The sequence below is a fragment of the Pseudonaja textilis genome, chromosome Z (assembly GCF_049901715.1).
Source record: "Pseudonaja textilis isolate UNSWEBS1 chromosome Z, rPseTex1.2, whole genome shotgun sequence".
NCBI classification, from domain to species: domain Eukaryota; kingdom Metazoa; phylum Chordata; class Lepidosauria; order Squamata; family Elapidae; genus Pseudonaja; species Pseudonaja textilis.
This window is the reverse complement of record NC_142008.1, coordinates 35439021-35452513: the sequence shown is the minus strand read 5'-3', so window position 1 is coordinate 35452513 and position 13493 is coordinate 35439021. Positions and strand designations below refer to the sequence as shown.

At 37.0% G+C, this 13493-nt stretch overlaps 1 protein-coding gene across 2 annotated transcripts in view; it reads left to right on the top strand.

Annotated features, from left to right (window-relative positions):
• Nucleotides 1-13493, top strand: part of POLR1F (RNA polymerase I subunit F) — a 208225-nt gene that overhangs the window by 138596 nt on the left and 56136 nt on the right. For both annotated transcript variants that reach the window (XR_015740282.1, XM_087917422.1), the window contains exon 4: nt 8026-8169. Coding sequence is in view for 1 of the 2 variants with exons in the window: in XM_087917422.1 (XP_087773548.1) it covers nt 8026-8169 (144 nt within the window). In the remaining variant the exon portion in view is untranslated. The remainder of the gene's footprint in view (nt 1-8025; nt 8170-13493) is intronic.

Genomic DNA, 13493 nt, shown 5'->3' with positions numbered 1-13493 from the left:
AATTTTAAATTCTTTTTAAAGAATTAAAAGCAATCTCAAATAGGAGGGCTTTTGACAAATGACAGAACCTGAAATATTAACAATATTAAGACCAGTCTGTGGAGGTAGTATTTAAAGTTCTGCCTTTCATATAGGAAACCTGCATTCAAATACTGACTGTACCTTATCAATTGGGATTCTTAAGCAAAGAAATCTCAATACTTAGATGCTTTCCTCATAAATATGAGAACACAAACTAGGAGAGTGATACAAGCTCAAGTGTCATCCAGATTAACAAGATCTACATCAGATCAGGTAGTAGGACAATCTGATGATAAAGTGGGCTACCAGATCAAACTATACATAGACAAGACAAGAAAACCTGAAATTGATGAAATGCTACTACAACAAAAGACCTAATGAAAGGGAATATATAAAGTGTATGAGGAAACTATGGTTGGGCAGATTATCTGCATCTATACTAATTGAGACAGAGCTTATTACCCAAGCCTTCAGCATAGTGAAGAGGAAACTGCCTTTACAATTTGAGATAGACCAACTATGCCTTATATCTCAGACTCAAGAAGAGTTTCAAGAACAATTGGATGTGTAGTCAATACCTGAAACTGGAATATCACTACCACCCTTTCCATTAAAGAGTGCAGCCGCTGATATGAGGCATAAGATCATGAATAAATTAATCAAACCTCAAGATGGGTTACCAAGGCTTCATAGAGAAATACCATCAGATAGTATTGTAGAAGATGCCATGGCCTAGATAGTAAAAAAATACATCTGACACCCTCAGGACTACTAAACAAGGCTCACAGCAATGGTTACCGGGCTAAGAAGATACACAAGAGAATTAGAGGCCAAGAAGATAAACGCCCTGTTCTCCAAAGATCAATAGAAGTGTACTTCCAATTATAGCGCAATAACATATAACAGCAGAGCCACCAAAAGCAGAAATGAACACTAATAGAATCTTCCAGAACAGGAATCAATCACCACCACAGTAGCAGATATCCAACAGTGGGTCAATAACAGAAATTGCTGTACAGCACATGGCCCAGACATGATCCAAAGCAGTGCATAAATGTCTAGCAGCACAGATGAACCAGCTGTCATGTTCTGAGTATCCAGGAACAAGAAAACCACAAGTGAGATAGTTTAGTTTGAAGTGTTTTATCTTGGAAAGCATGAAACATGTGGTGAGTTCAGCTACACCCCTGCAGTCTCCACTCCCTAAATGGCAACCCTGAGATGGCTTGCCAGTGGCTTGCTGTTTTTGGGGTTGACACCAGCTGTTAGCAGAAAGTTCCCATCAAGACTGGATAAATCAAGGAAGACATTGCTGATCATGAAAGCCCTTACAAAGGAACACCACCCAACTACTGGCTAATAGCCTGCCTCCCCACAACATGGAAAGTTTAACAAGTGTTATAGACAGTTATTATAGAGGATCATATGGGCCAGTACATGAGGCATTGGGAACAATATCAGAGGTTCAAACATTAGTTGCACATAGATAGAGTTGCTCATAGATAGAGCAAGGTCTAGACAGAACAATCTGAGCACAGTCTGGAATTGACTACAGGAAAGTCTATGCCTCAGTACCACAACATGGATCTGCCAATGTGTAGCACTATACAAAGTCAACAGGACATTAAGAGCCTTCCTCAAGAACTCAATGGGAGTGTAGAAGACAACACTGGAAGTCAATTCAAAATAGCTCACACAGGTGGCCCTCAAGTGTGGCATATACTAAGATTATGTACTGTCCACTGCTGTTCTGCATAGGCATAAGCCTCCTCAGCCAGATAATCATAAGGAATGAATATGAATGGATATAAGTTCAGGAGTGGAATTACCAATAGCGACCACCTCTATATGAATGACATCAGGTTGTATGCAAACAGCGAATGTGACATGGGCTTGCTGATTCACCTGACAAGGATCTACAGTGAAGACATTGTGATGTTATTCTGACTAGACAAATGAGACTCAATGGTAGTCAAGAGAGGGAAAGTAGTTAACACTGATAGAGTTAAACTACCACAGGCCACATAGTAGAATTACAAACCATTTACAAGTACTCTAGTATTCTATAGTCAAATGGGAACCATGAGGAGAAGGAGGCAATGGAAACAACAAGATCCATTTCATTAACATGTGTGATCCTCCTATCTTGCCAGTATAGTAATTGACTAAAAAGTTCATGGAAGATATCTATGGAGATTCTCAGTCATCCAGGTCATGGTTGTTCCATAGATGCTTTTTCAAGAGGCAGCTGGGCTTTCTGGTTTTTCCTTGAAGACATTTTACTTTTCATCCAAGAAGCTTCTTCAAGTAAAATGTTTTTAAGGAAAAACCAGAAATTCTCAGTTGTATGGGTCGGAGAATCCAAAGCATGGGCTGTCTCCTGCTTCCTTGCTTAAAGACGGAGTCAATCAAAGTTTAGTCCAGCCCCCTTTCCACTGCGCATGCACAGTTTTTGACTCCGTCTTCATGCAAAGAGGACACGAGGAGAGAGTGCTCAGAAAGAAAGATAGAAAATATAAGATCAACGCTTTGGATTCTTCGAGAAAAAAAGAGAGAAAAGAGAAAGAGTGAAAGTCAGCAAACCGTGAGTAAGCGAAAGAGCTGGGACTTCATCCCAAGACGGGAAAGCCCACATAGCTGTTTGGTGTTAAGAGAATAAGTGGCAGCAGCCTCAGTAAGAGCGGGTGGGCTCTAGATCAGCTAGCAAAGAAGGAAAGCAAATTAACTCAGCTTTCCCAGAGCCTTTGTTAAACAAACCAAAAGCCACACAAAGCCTCCAGCGCTCTCTTTAATTGGGGCAAACTCAGTCTTAGGCTGAGCAAGCTTCCAACACAGCCACACAAGCCGACCCAGAAAGGGAGGCTAGAGTCCATGCTCAGGCCGGTCTGAGTATACTCTATTGGCAAAAGCCAAAGGGAAAGACTATGGCTGAATTTTCTGAAACTGAGGCAAGCCTGGAGCAACAGGAATTCCCTGCCCCCAGTTTGAGCAGAGAGCAAAGCACAAAAAGGAACCCAGAGAGGCTGGGAGAGCTTCAGAAAGGCCTCTCAGCAGGATGTCCAAGGCAGATGAGAGGGCAGCATTAAGGAGACAAAGGGCCATTGAGAAATGCTTCTCAAGGGTGGAAAAGGAGGCGGAGAAAAATGGAAATTCCCACGCTCCAACAAGCAAACCAATGAAAACGAAGTATCAGGAAAGGAGCGCAACACTAGAGGGCGCTGAAGATCAGCCTTTTCAGACTGCTCTTTGTGTGGATGAAGGATTGAGTGAATCAGAAAGACAATGCTCTCAGGCATGCAATGAAGAGCCCTCCCCCAAGAGAAAGAGATTTCCAACACTCTAGCTCTTCCTCCACAGCATTGGAAGTCAGGGAACAGTCCTTTAAAGAGGAAATGAGGGCTATGGTGAAAGAAATGATGGCAGAATTCAGGGACAGTCAGGGTAACAGACACAGCCTGACACATAATGAGAGGAGACAGGATGCTCATCATCATTCTACTCGAGCAGGAGGAGTAAGGGAGGAACTGGGCTTCTGGGGAGACAGTTCCAGTAGATCAGACACTCACAGTGAGGCCTCTGTTTCAAGAGAGGAAGAATATAGGGAGTCAGCTTTCTCAGATGAGGAAATTAATGAACCAGAAACTCCAATGTTCCACAGGTCTATTTCGTCACCAGCTGTTTAAGATGCTGCTGGGGAAGGGTAAGATAGCAACAGGTCTGGGGAGAATCACAGGGACAGAAGGGTCCGAGTTAGAACCATCTGATCCCAAAGATAGATTTTTTTGCTAGAACCAAGTTTGAAAGTGAATCCATACCTTCACCTGAATTGTTCAGGGAAGTGGTGGAAGGTCAGTTGGACAGACCAGGGGGGAATGAGAGGAAATTTTATAATGCAGAACTAGTGGACCTATTCCCAGTTCCCACGATAGACAGCCCTGTGGCAGCCTCCATGTCTGCCCCTTCTGGAGTTCGACTGGCAGGGCCTTCCAGCATACAAAGTGATGGCTGGAACAATGCGCCCATCGGCAGGAGGCTGGGCCTATTCACTGACCGATGGGCATCAACTAGAATGGACAAGTGGGTCCTAGACACATTAAGAAAAGGCCTAGTTCTGGAATTCATCTCCATACCCCCAAGCTCATTCAGAAGATGCCGACACCAAGGGACAGAATCAAAAGGGTAATTATGGAAACAGCAGTTCAACATCTGCTGGACATTCGGGCAGTACAAGTGGTACCAGAGAACGAACAGGGACAGGGTTCTATGCAAACCTGTTTGTTGTGTAGAACACATTGGTGGGGGGGTGGAGACCAATTTTGGATCTCAAATTACTAAACAGGCACATAATATACAGGAGATTCAAGATGCAGTCCCTGCGAGCTATACTAGGGAGCATACAGGAGGGGGATGTCCTGACATCAATAGACCTCACAGATGCTTACCTACACATACCTATTATCAGGCCCATTAGAAAAATGAAAGCATTGTTCATTTCATTTAGACTGAGTTCGTTGGGACAAAGGGTTTCACCATTTACCACAGGCAGATAGATCAAGACATCTATCACAAAAGCTTATGAAAGTCAATCACTGCAATTGCCGTGTAACATAACGGCACATTCAACCAGGAATGCAGCCACATCAGCGGCATGGAACAACAGGCCTCGATTGAAGAGATCTGTAGGGCAGCAACGTGGTCATCGCCATCTCCATTCATCAGAAATTATAAACTGGATACATTTGCATCAGCAGAAGCATCCTTTGGAAGAACAGTACTACAAAGTGTTCACATGGAGATGGGGGCTCAGGACAAGGAGTTGGCCCAACCTCAGAACAAAATTAGCTTGGGTACATGCCACGCTTTGGATTCTCTGACCCGTGCAACTGAGAAAGAGCACTGAGCTTACCTGAAACGCATCTTCTAGTTGTACGGGAGGAGAATCCAAATCCCACCTTTAGATAGTTAGTCCCAAGCTCAGAACAGTCAAGAACGAGCACCAAAGAACTCTCCAAGTCAATCATCAGCCTTCATCAAAAACTGGGCATGTGCAATGGAAAGGGGGCTGGACTAAACTTTGATCAACTCCATCTTTAAGCAAGGAAGCAGGAGACAGCCCATGCTTTGGATTCTCCTTCCATACAACTAGAAGATATATTTTAGGTAAGCCCAACGCTCTGTCCAGTTGCCTCTTGAAAATGCATCTTTGGAACAAGTACATGGAAGCTGTCAATGTGAAAACCCAGAAGCTTCTCACAATGTATTTTGTTTCCATCACAAGTCCAACAACCAGAAACTCTGCACCAGATGTAAAGAGGATGATTGGGAACTAGTAAGTGTCAAAGTCACTGTCATGGATGAAATCTAGACCACCCAGGAATATATCAGCAAGATGGCTCCCAAAGATGAGTTGCTGAGAGAATGCCTTGGGCAGCAGCAATGGGAGGATGATCAAGCAGAATAAGTACCATGGCAATTTAAGATTGTGATGGCTCCCTTGGGCACCAGCTCAAGCAAGGAGGAAGAAGAACTGGCTCTGGGAGCACCTTAGAGGGACTATGGGGCCACCAGGAGAATGTGGAAAACTCTGTGATAGTTTCAGATAGCCTAGGTGAGGCAGTGCAAGGAATGTAGGAGGAATCTGGGAGAGAGCAGCTGCATGAACATCTGGCTGTGCAGCCAGAAGGAGAGACATAGCTGCAGCCAATTAGCACGATAACCAGCTAGCCCCTTGGGCTGGAGAAGAGACACACCTGCAGCTCACTGATGGAGAAAAGGTCGAGTTGCTACCCCACATAATCCAAGGTCACACAGACCTGAGAGGTACAATAGAGGTCAGCAAAGCTACTTGCGAGGAGGTAGCCTGAGTCTTTCTAACAAGGTGCACCAGTCAGCACCTTATTTACTTCAGTGTTTAGAGCCTGGGGGATGTCAGAGACAACTGTTCATAATCCATCCATTTGTGAATGTTCTCAATCCATTTTCTTGAAGCCATTAAGATCATGTTGCTGTCATTGTGCCTTTAACTCATTGATGCCAAATTATGTTCATTGTGTCTTGCTTCAGTTTTGTTTCCCCATTGTACCTTGAGCCCATCTGACCAGCGGCTGCACCTTGAACTTTGAGCATCATGGAGCTGCTGTTCTACTGGTGCTGTTCCTGTGCCTTAGGTGCAAAAAAGACTGCATTCTGACTTCTCTCATTGCCTTTGTTATATCCATATAATTTAGAACTGACTTTAAAAAAGACTGTTTACAAAGAGTTGGGATCTGGGAAATTATGATGGGCTTGGTTGTGCAAAATAAGCATGCTGATTTCATTTGGGTTATGTGTGTGTAGATTGAGACAGGACAAAGACTCTGTATGGGATGAACCATTAACAGATAGTTAAGATGGCAGATGTTGGGAAATCTTATCAGTGACTGGAATGGGCTGGACTAAAAGACAGTACTAAGGCACTTATCATAGCAGCACAAATACACAAATACAAACACAATAGATACTCAGCAGCAGTTCAATAGAAGTGGGTTTATTACTTCTACACAGGACCCAAACTGCAGACAGCATAGAGAGTCATAGTTCTGAGACAGTTCAACACATAGTGGCGGGGTATAAGATGCAAACAGAAACAGCATATACTGAATGGCACAACCAAGTAGCTTGCATTATGTATAGGAACATCTACATAGGATATGGATTAGATGCTCCTAAATCCAGATGGTCATAAGGTCATAAAGGTCACAAGAAAGCTAAGATCTTGTGAGACCTTCCAGATCTAGACAGACAGATGGGTACTGGCCAATCAAGCATATATTATGGTAAATATAATTCTAGTAGAAAAGGACTACAAGCAGTGATGGTGATAGATGTAGTGCTGCCAAGTGACAGCAAAATCAGGAAGGAAGAGTACAGTTTGACTACAGTTTGGTTTAAAAAAAGAAAAGGAAAAGAAAAAGAAAAACTGGAGCCTGAAGTAGGAACTGGATATGGAAGGTAAAGTCTGAAGTAGCAGTAGGAGCACTTAGAGCTAGGACTCCTAAGATGGGAGAGTGGCTTCAACAGATTCCTGCTTAGGACAAGTAAAATTTTGTATGATAAAATGGATACAAAATTTTAAAGGAACAATTAAATTAAACAATGGCAAATCCTATGGAAGAATTCATTCAAATTTATTTCAAATTATACATTATTTATAAAATAAAATAAAAGCAAATGTTGAATTGAAAAACCATTTTTTTCCTATTAGGAACATTTCTCAAACAAATAAAGTTTATTAAGATATATGCTGACAGTTGCACATATAAACATTTGAAAAGAAATGCTTTGTTGACTATATCAAATAATAAAAACAAACTAGGAAATATTAGAAATGGCGAAACGATTGGTATACAGCCAAAACATAAGTTTAAAAAGATTCAAAAATAACTTTTGTCTATATTATAGGGTACAGTATAAGACAAATATTGAAGAAAATTTTTTAAGAGAAAATATTTCATGTAAAAAATAATAACAAGAAGCAATTCTAGCATCAATCAAACAAATTTTATATAAACATTCATTCTTATTATGTAATCACCAGAAAGGTATATACAATAGAAGGGAGTTTAGAATTCAATCTGTCAGAAAGAGAAGAACGGTTCAAAAATCTTAAAAATAAATATAAATACATTTTTTTTAAAAACTACTCTGTTTTTCCCTAGAACATATATATTTATTTTAGGAATAATTATAAATGGTGGTTATATTTATATAAATATTAATGTTTAGAGTTTTGTAGGGATTTTAAATTATTTCTTAGCATGTTATAATGAGGACAGTTTATATATTCAATTATTTAATTAATGAAGTAATAAATTTTAATTTTTATGTCAATTGTAAATTCTCTCTTTATTTTCCAACCATTATTTATTCCACTTTCTAACTTTATGTACTTTATGTGAGTATATTAAAATATCATAAGAATAATACTCTCCCCCCCTCCCTCTTTCTCTCTCCCTCTCTGTTTAGGAATCAAATCTTCAACCTAGGAAACCTGGATAAATTTGAGGCAATCATTCTCTCTCATGCCAACCTACCTCACAGGTTGAGTGTTGTGAAGGTAAAACAAAAGGAGATCCCTTCTAAAAGTTGCCATGAGTTCTTGGAAGGAAGGTGAGATAAAATCTAACAACTAAATAATATACTGATACTGTAATTCTAATAAATTTATATCACATACACATACACACACATATTTCTTACCATATATATTTAATATTCTAGATATGTGATCTGTTTTAGCAATTGCATTGCTAAATGCAAATGGGCTCTTAGGAGACATTTCAAATATATATCAATAGCAATAGCACTTATACTGCTTCACAGTGCTTGACAGCCCTCTCTAAGCAGTTTTACAGAGTCAGCATATTGCCGCCAACAATTTGGGTCCTTATTTTATCTACTTTGGAAGGTTGGAAGGCTGAGTCAACCTTGAGCCTTGCTGAGATTTTTTTTTTTTAATAAAAATTTTATTTGGGTTTTCACAAAAAATAATACAAGTAAAATTTCTTTTTTTGAGAATAGCATGGTCCCGGGCTATCACTTCTCCATTCAGACACAAATTCAATTTCATATTCATCTTTGTGTTCTATTCCATATCTTATTACTATTTTAACATTTTCTCAATAATTTTTCCCTTCCCTTAGTTTTTCACAATCTTACTTTTAATTATCTCATTCCTTCTGAAATTCAATTATATATATGTTTTTCTAAGTTTCAATATCTTTCTAGTCATTATATTTATACTTTTGTCTGTCCTGTTTCAATTTCATATTTTCTTTTCTCATTAAACAAAATTTTTCCCTCTAGTTACAAATTGGAGTATGACACCTTTGTATCTTTTAATTTTTATCCATTCAACTCTTATTTAAACTTCAGTTATGCCTTTACAATTATAACATGTATAAATGTAACACATAATTTCCAGTCGAATTCTGCTTGGTCCATTCTTAAAATATGCACTAAGTTCTTAAAGAGAATATATATATATAACAATAATAAATAAAATACTTATTCTATTTCAATTCAGCTCTATCATTAATGTTAGTTATAATCTTTGACATCTTTAACATTTCTTTTCAATGGGGTATCATATTTCTAGGAACACTTATAATATTTCCATAATTTTTTCATGTTTCTTTCATATTCCTCTTCACTTAAATTTTTATAACACGTTTATAATAATTAAAATGTTCCCCTCCTTTCCTAATTTCATTCTCTCATTCTCTTTATTTCATTTATTTATTAAACATTACATTACATTACAATGAGTATTTTATCTATCATTTTAATCACACTTGTTTCATATTTTCAAAGTTCATTTCTATTTCTAATATAACAATACTATCTTATGTACCCTTGCAGAATCCCGCTTTCAATTAAGTTTTCACCCATTATCTCTGTGTCTTCTAAATAGGCTTGTACCCTTAATCCTTGTACATTTTTCCTGTTCTCTATGTCCTGTTTCTGTCCTTTATAATTTCTTTTCCTTTCCCTCTTCCCCCTCTTCTTCTCCCTTCCCTTCTTGATCTCTTCTCTAATTCTGATTCTCTCTTCTGTAATCCTCTCTTCTTTTTCTTCCTAATGTTGTAATTACTTTTCAAACTTCTTTTTTGGGGGTTGTTTTTTCAAATCTTAAATTTTTCACTCTCTTTCCGCCCTTTCCTTTCTTTTCCCCACATAGAAATACTTGGTCATTGAAGATGGCTTCTTCTTTGTCCCGCCCTTCTTGTTTTACAGGCATTTCTTGTTGTTTCTCATAGTTCAGGATCTCCATTTCTAAAAATTGAAATACAAAGCCAAAAGAACCTCTTCCTTCTTGTGCATCTTCTTTCTGTTTTTTAAGTTCCATTCTCGATTCTTCCAAGAGTGATACCATTTTAAAAACTTTTAAACAACCACCTGATTAATTTTAGTCCTTTAGATCCAATAGCCAAATATCACCAAGTAATCCAAATAATCCAAAGCTGTTTCTTCTTGCTTCTTTTTTTCCACTTTCTCTTCCTGGGGTTCTCTTATCTTGTTACAAAGGTTCAGTTAAAATGTATCTTTTAGGAATCTTGTTAAAGTTTCACTGTTAATTCCTTTCACTTCCAGGTGGTCTCCTCCATTTTTCCAGATCCCACCCTTTTGTTTTTTTTCCCTTCTTTTAAAAGTTTTTGAGAATCCAGAAATCTTTATTATCCCTTTGACATTTTATTTTCAGCTTAAATACCTGTTAATGTCAAAGTGGATTTTTGCTGGTTTCTTGCTTAAATCTCTTAGTTGTCAATATAGGGAAGAAAAGAAAAAAAAACCAAATTGTTTCCCTTCCCTCTCTCATTCGCCTCTTCAAAGTTTTCTTTGGGAACAATGTTGTTCTTTATAATTCAAATTCCAGGGTACCTTATATTGTTGCTTTTTCAGTTCGACCCGGTCAGCCAAAACTTTTTCTTCTTATCTTCCTTCTGCACATTCTTTTCTGGTCGAGTTCTTCTTTGAGGTGGCCATTTCTTTTTTTTTTTTTAAATTTTTATTGATTTTTAAAACAAGCATGAACAAACAAAACATAAAAACATCAAGCCATCTTCCATATATATACATACAGTGTGCCGGTTGGTTTACAAATTGTTTTGTGCTTCCATTTCATAGTCTTCAATTACAATTACATTGTATATACTCTCGTACTTTCAATCAAATATTAAATACATTAGTATCATTATTAATCAATCGTTTGACTATGCATTTATTCATTCATGTTTTATGAAATAATCGTATTTTACTTAATTTGTTTTATAATAGTTCATATTATCATCTCAAATCTATCCTAAAATCATTTTGTAGATATAATAAGAAAAGAATACATCTTTATATATTTATTATTTTCTAAGAATCTACATATTTCATTACTATGTTTTGCCTAACTACTGATAGAATAGATCCCAAATTTTATAAAATCGTTTATCATCTTGTTCTCTAATTTCAAATGTCAGTCTACTCATTTCAGCACATTTCAATATTTTCTTAATGATTTCCTCCTGTGATGTTATCTTCTCATTTTTCCAGTTTTTAGCATATACAATCCTAGCCGCTGTTAATACATTTACAATCAGGTATTTCAAGTCTTTACTATATATTTCAGGTAAAATTCCCAATAAAAATTTCTCTGGTTTCAAATCTATACGTTTTTTTCTCATTTTTTCCAACCACATGTGGATTTTAGTCCAGTATTTTTTAGCATCTACACATGTCCACCACATATGGTAATATGAGCCAGGTCTCTGATGACATTTCCAACATTTTTTGGATTTATTCTTGAACATTCTTGCTATCCTTGTCGGGGGGAAATGCCGCCTGTAAAACATCTTATACAAATTTTCTTTATATGCTGTTGACATTGTCATTTTATAATTTTGAGACCACAGTTTTTGCCATTTCTCTAGATCAATCCCATATCCAAAATTCTTCCCCCAAGCAATCATAATTTCTTTAACTTGTTCTTCTTCTACTTTAATTTATAATAAATATCCATACAATTTTTTAACCACCTTTTCATCAGTACCTGTCAAAATCTTATCTAAGTCAGTCAGTTTATCATACAAACCTTCTGTTTTAGAATCTTTATCATACCTTGAATGTATTTGCGCATATGAAAACCAATTCATTTTTATACTTTGTTCCTCTAATTTTTGCATAGATTTAAGTTCACCCTTTTCATTCAATATTTCACCATATCTAACTGTTTGTTCCTTTTTCTATATTATAGGATAAGAAAATGCTTCAATAGTCGATAACCAGACTGGAATTTTCAAATAACATTGTCTTTTAATCTTCTCCCAGTTTAATCACAGAGATTCCCGTATATAATGTCTTCTAAAATAGCCCTGCGTTTTAGTTCCTTTATACCATAAAAAAGCATGCCACCCCAACAACAGATCATGCCCTTCTAATGTCAACAATCTAGAATTTCTTAATGTTATCCATTCCTTAACCCACATCAAATTTGTAGCTTGGTAGTACAACTGCCAATTAGGCAAACCAAATTCTCCTCTTATTCTAGCATCTTGCAAAAGTTTTAATTTTATTCTCACTTTCTTACCTTGCCATATATATTTCAACACAATTTTATTTAAATGTTCAAAGTAATCTTTTCCAAGCCTAATTGGAATTGTTTGGAACAAATATAAAATTCTGGGTAATATATTCATCTTGATTGTTGATATTCTCCCTATTAATGACAGTTGTAAATTTCCCCATTTTGCCAGATCTAGCGCTATCTGCTGCTTAAGTTTGATATAATTATTCTCTTTTAGTGTACTGCATCTTGCTGTCAAATATATCCCCAAGTACTTGATCTTATTCATGACCTGGGTTTTCAATAGAGTGCCAGCTCTTCCTTTTGTCTTGATAACATATTCTTTGTCAAGACCTTTGTCTTATCTTTATTTATTTTCAAGCCAGCCACCTTTCCATATGTCTCTATCTTTTCTATCAATTTTGATGCTGTTCCTAGTGGGTCTTCTAAAATGAAAACCAGATCATCTGCAAATGCTTGCAATTTAAATTCTTCCTTTTATATCCCTTTTACATTCTTTTTATCTCTAATATTTCTATTTAACACTTCCAAGGTTAACACAAACAACAGAGGTGATAGTGGGCACCCTTGTCTTGTTCCTTTTCTTATATCAATAGAGTCTGTTAGTTCTCTCTCCCTATATCATTACCTTTGCCGTTTGCTTATGATATATAGCTTCTATTGCTTGAATAAATTTTTTAGCAAAGCCCATCTGTTCCAGCAGTAATAACATGAATCGCCAATTCACATTATCAAATGCCTTCTGTGCATCTAAAAATATCAAAGCCATTTGTTTTTCAGGATGTGCCTCGTAGTATCCCAAAGTGTCCAAGATTACTCTCATATTGTCTTTAATTTGTCTCTTTGGCAGAAATCCTTTTTGATCAGGATGGATAAAATTGTTTAAGTATTTTTTAAGTCTTTCTGCCAATATTGAAGCAAAAATTTTATAATCTGCATTTAGTAAGGAAATAGGTCTATAGTTCTTGATTTGTAATAGATTGGCGTCCTCTTTTGGAATAAGTGTAATATAAGCTTCTGACCATGATTTAGGTATCCTCTTCTTTAACCTAACTTCATTCATAACTTCTAGCAATGGAAGGTTCAATGATTCTTGTAATGTTTTGTAAAATTCTGCCGGAAGTCCATCTGGGCCTGGTGCCTTTCCATTATTTTGCTTCTTGAGTGCTTCAGTTAACTCCATCATCATTATATTGCTTTCTAACATTGTTTCAATTTCTTTAGGTATCTGGGGTAGATTAGCATTCTGTAAATACTGTTTAACTCTTTCCTCATCAATGTTCTCTTGTGTGTATAGTTTACCATAATAGTCTCATATGATTTCCTTCTTCTCTTTACTACCATAGCAAAGTTGGCCTTGGTC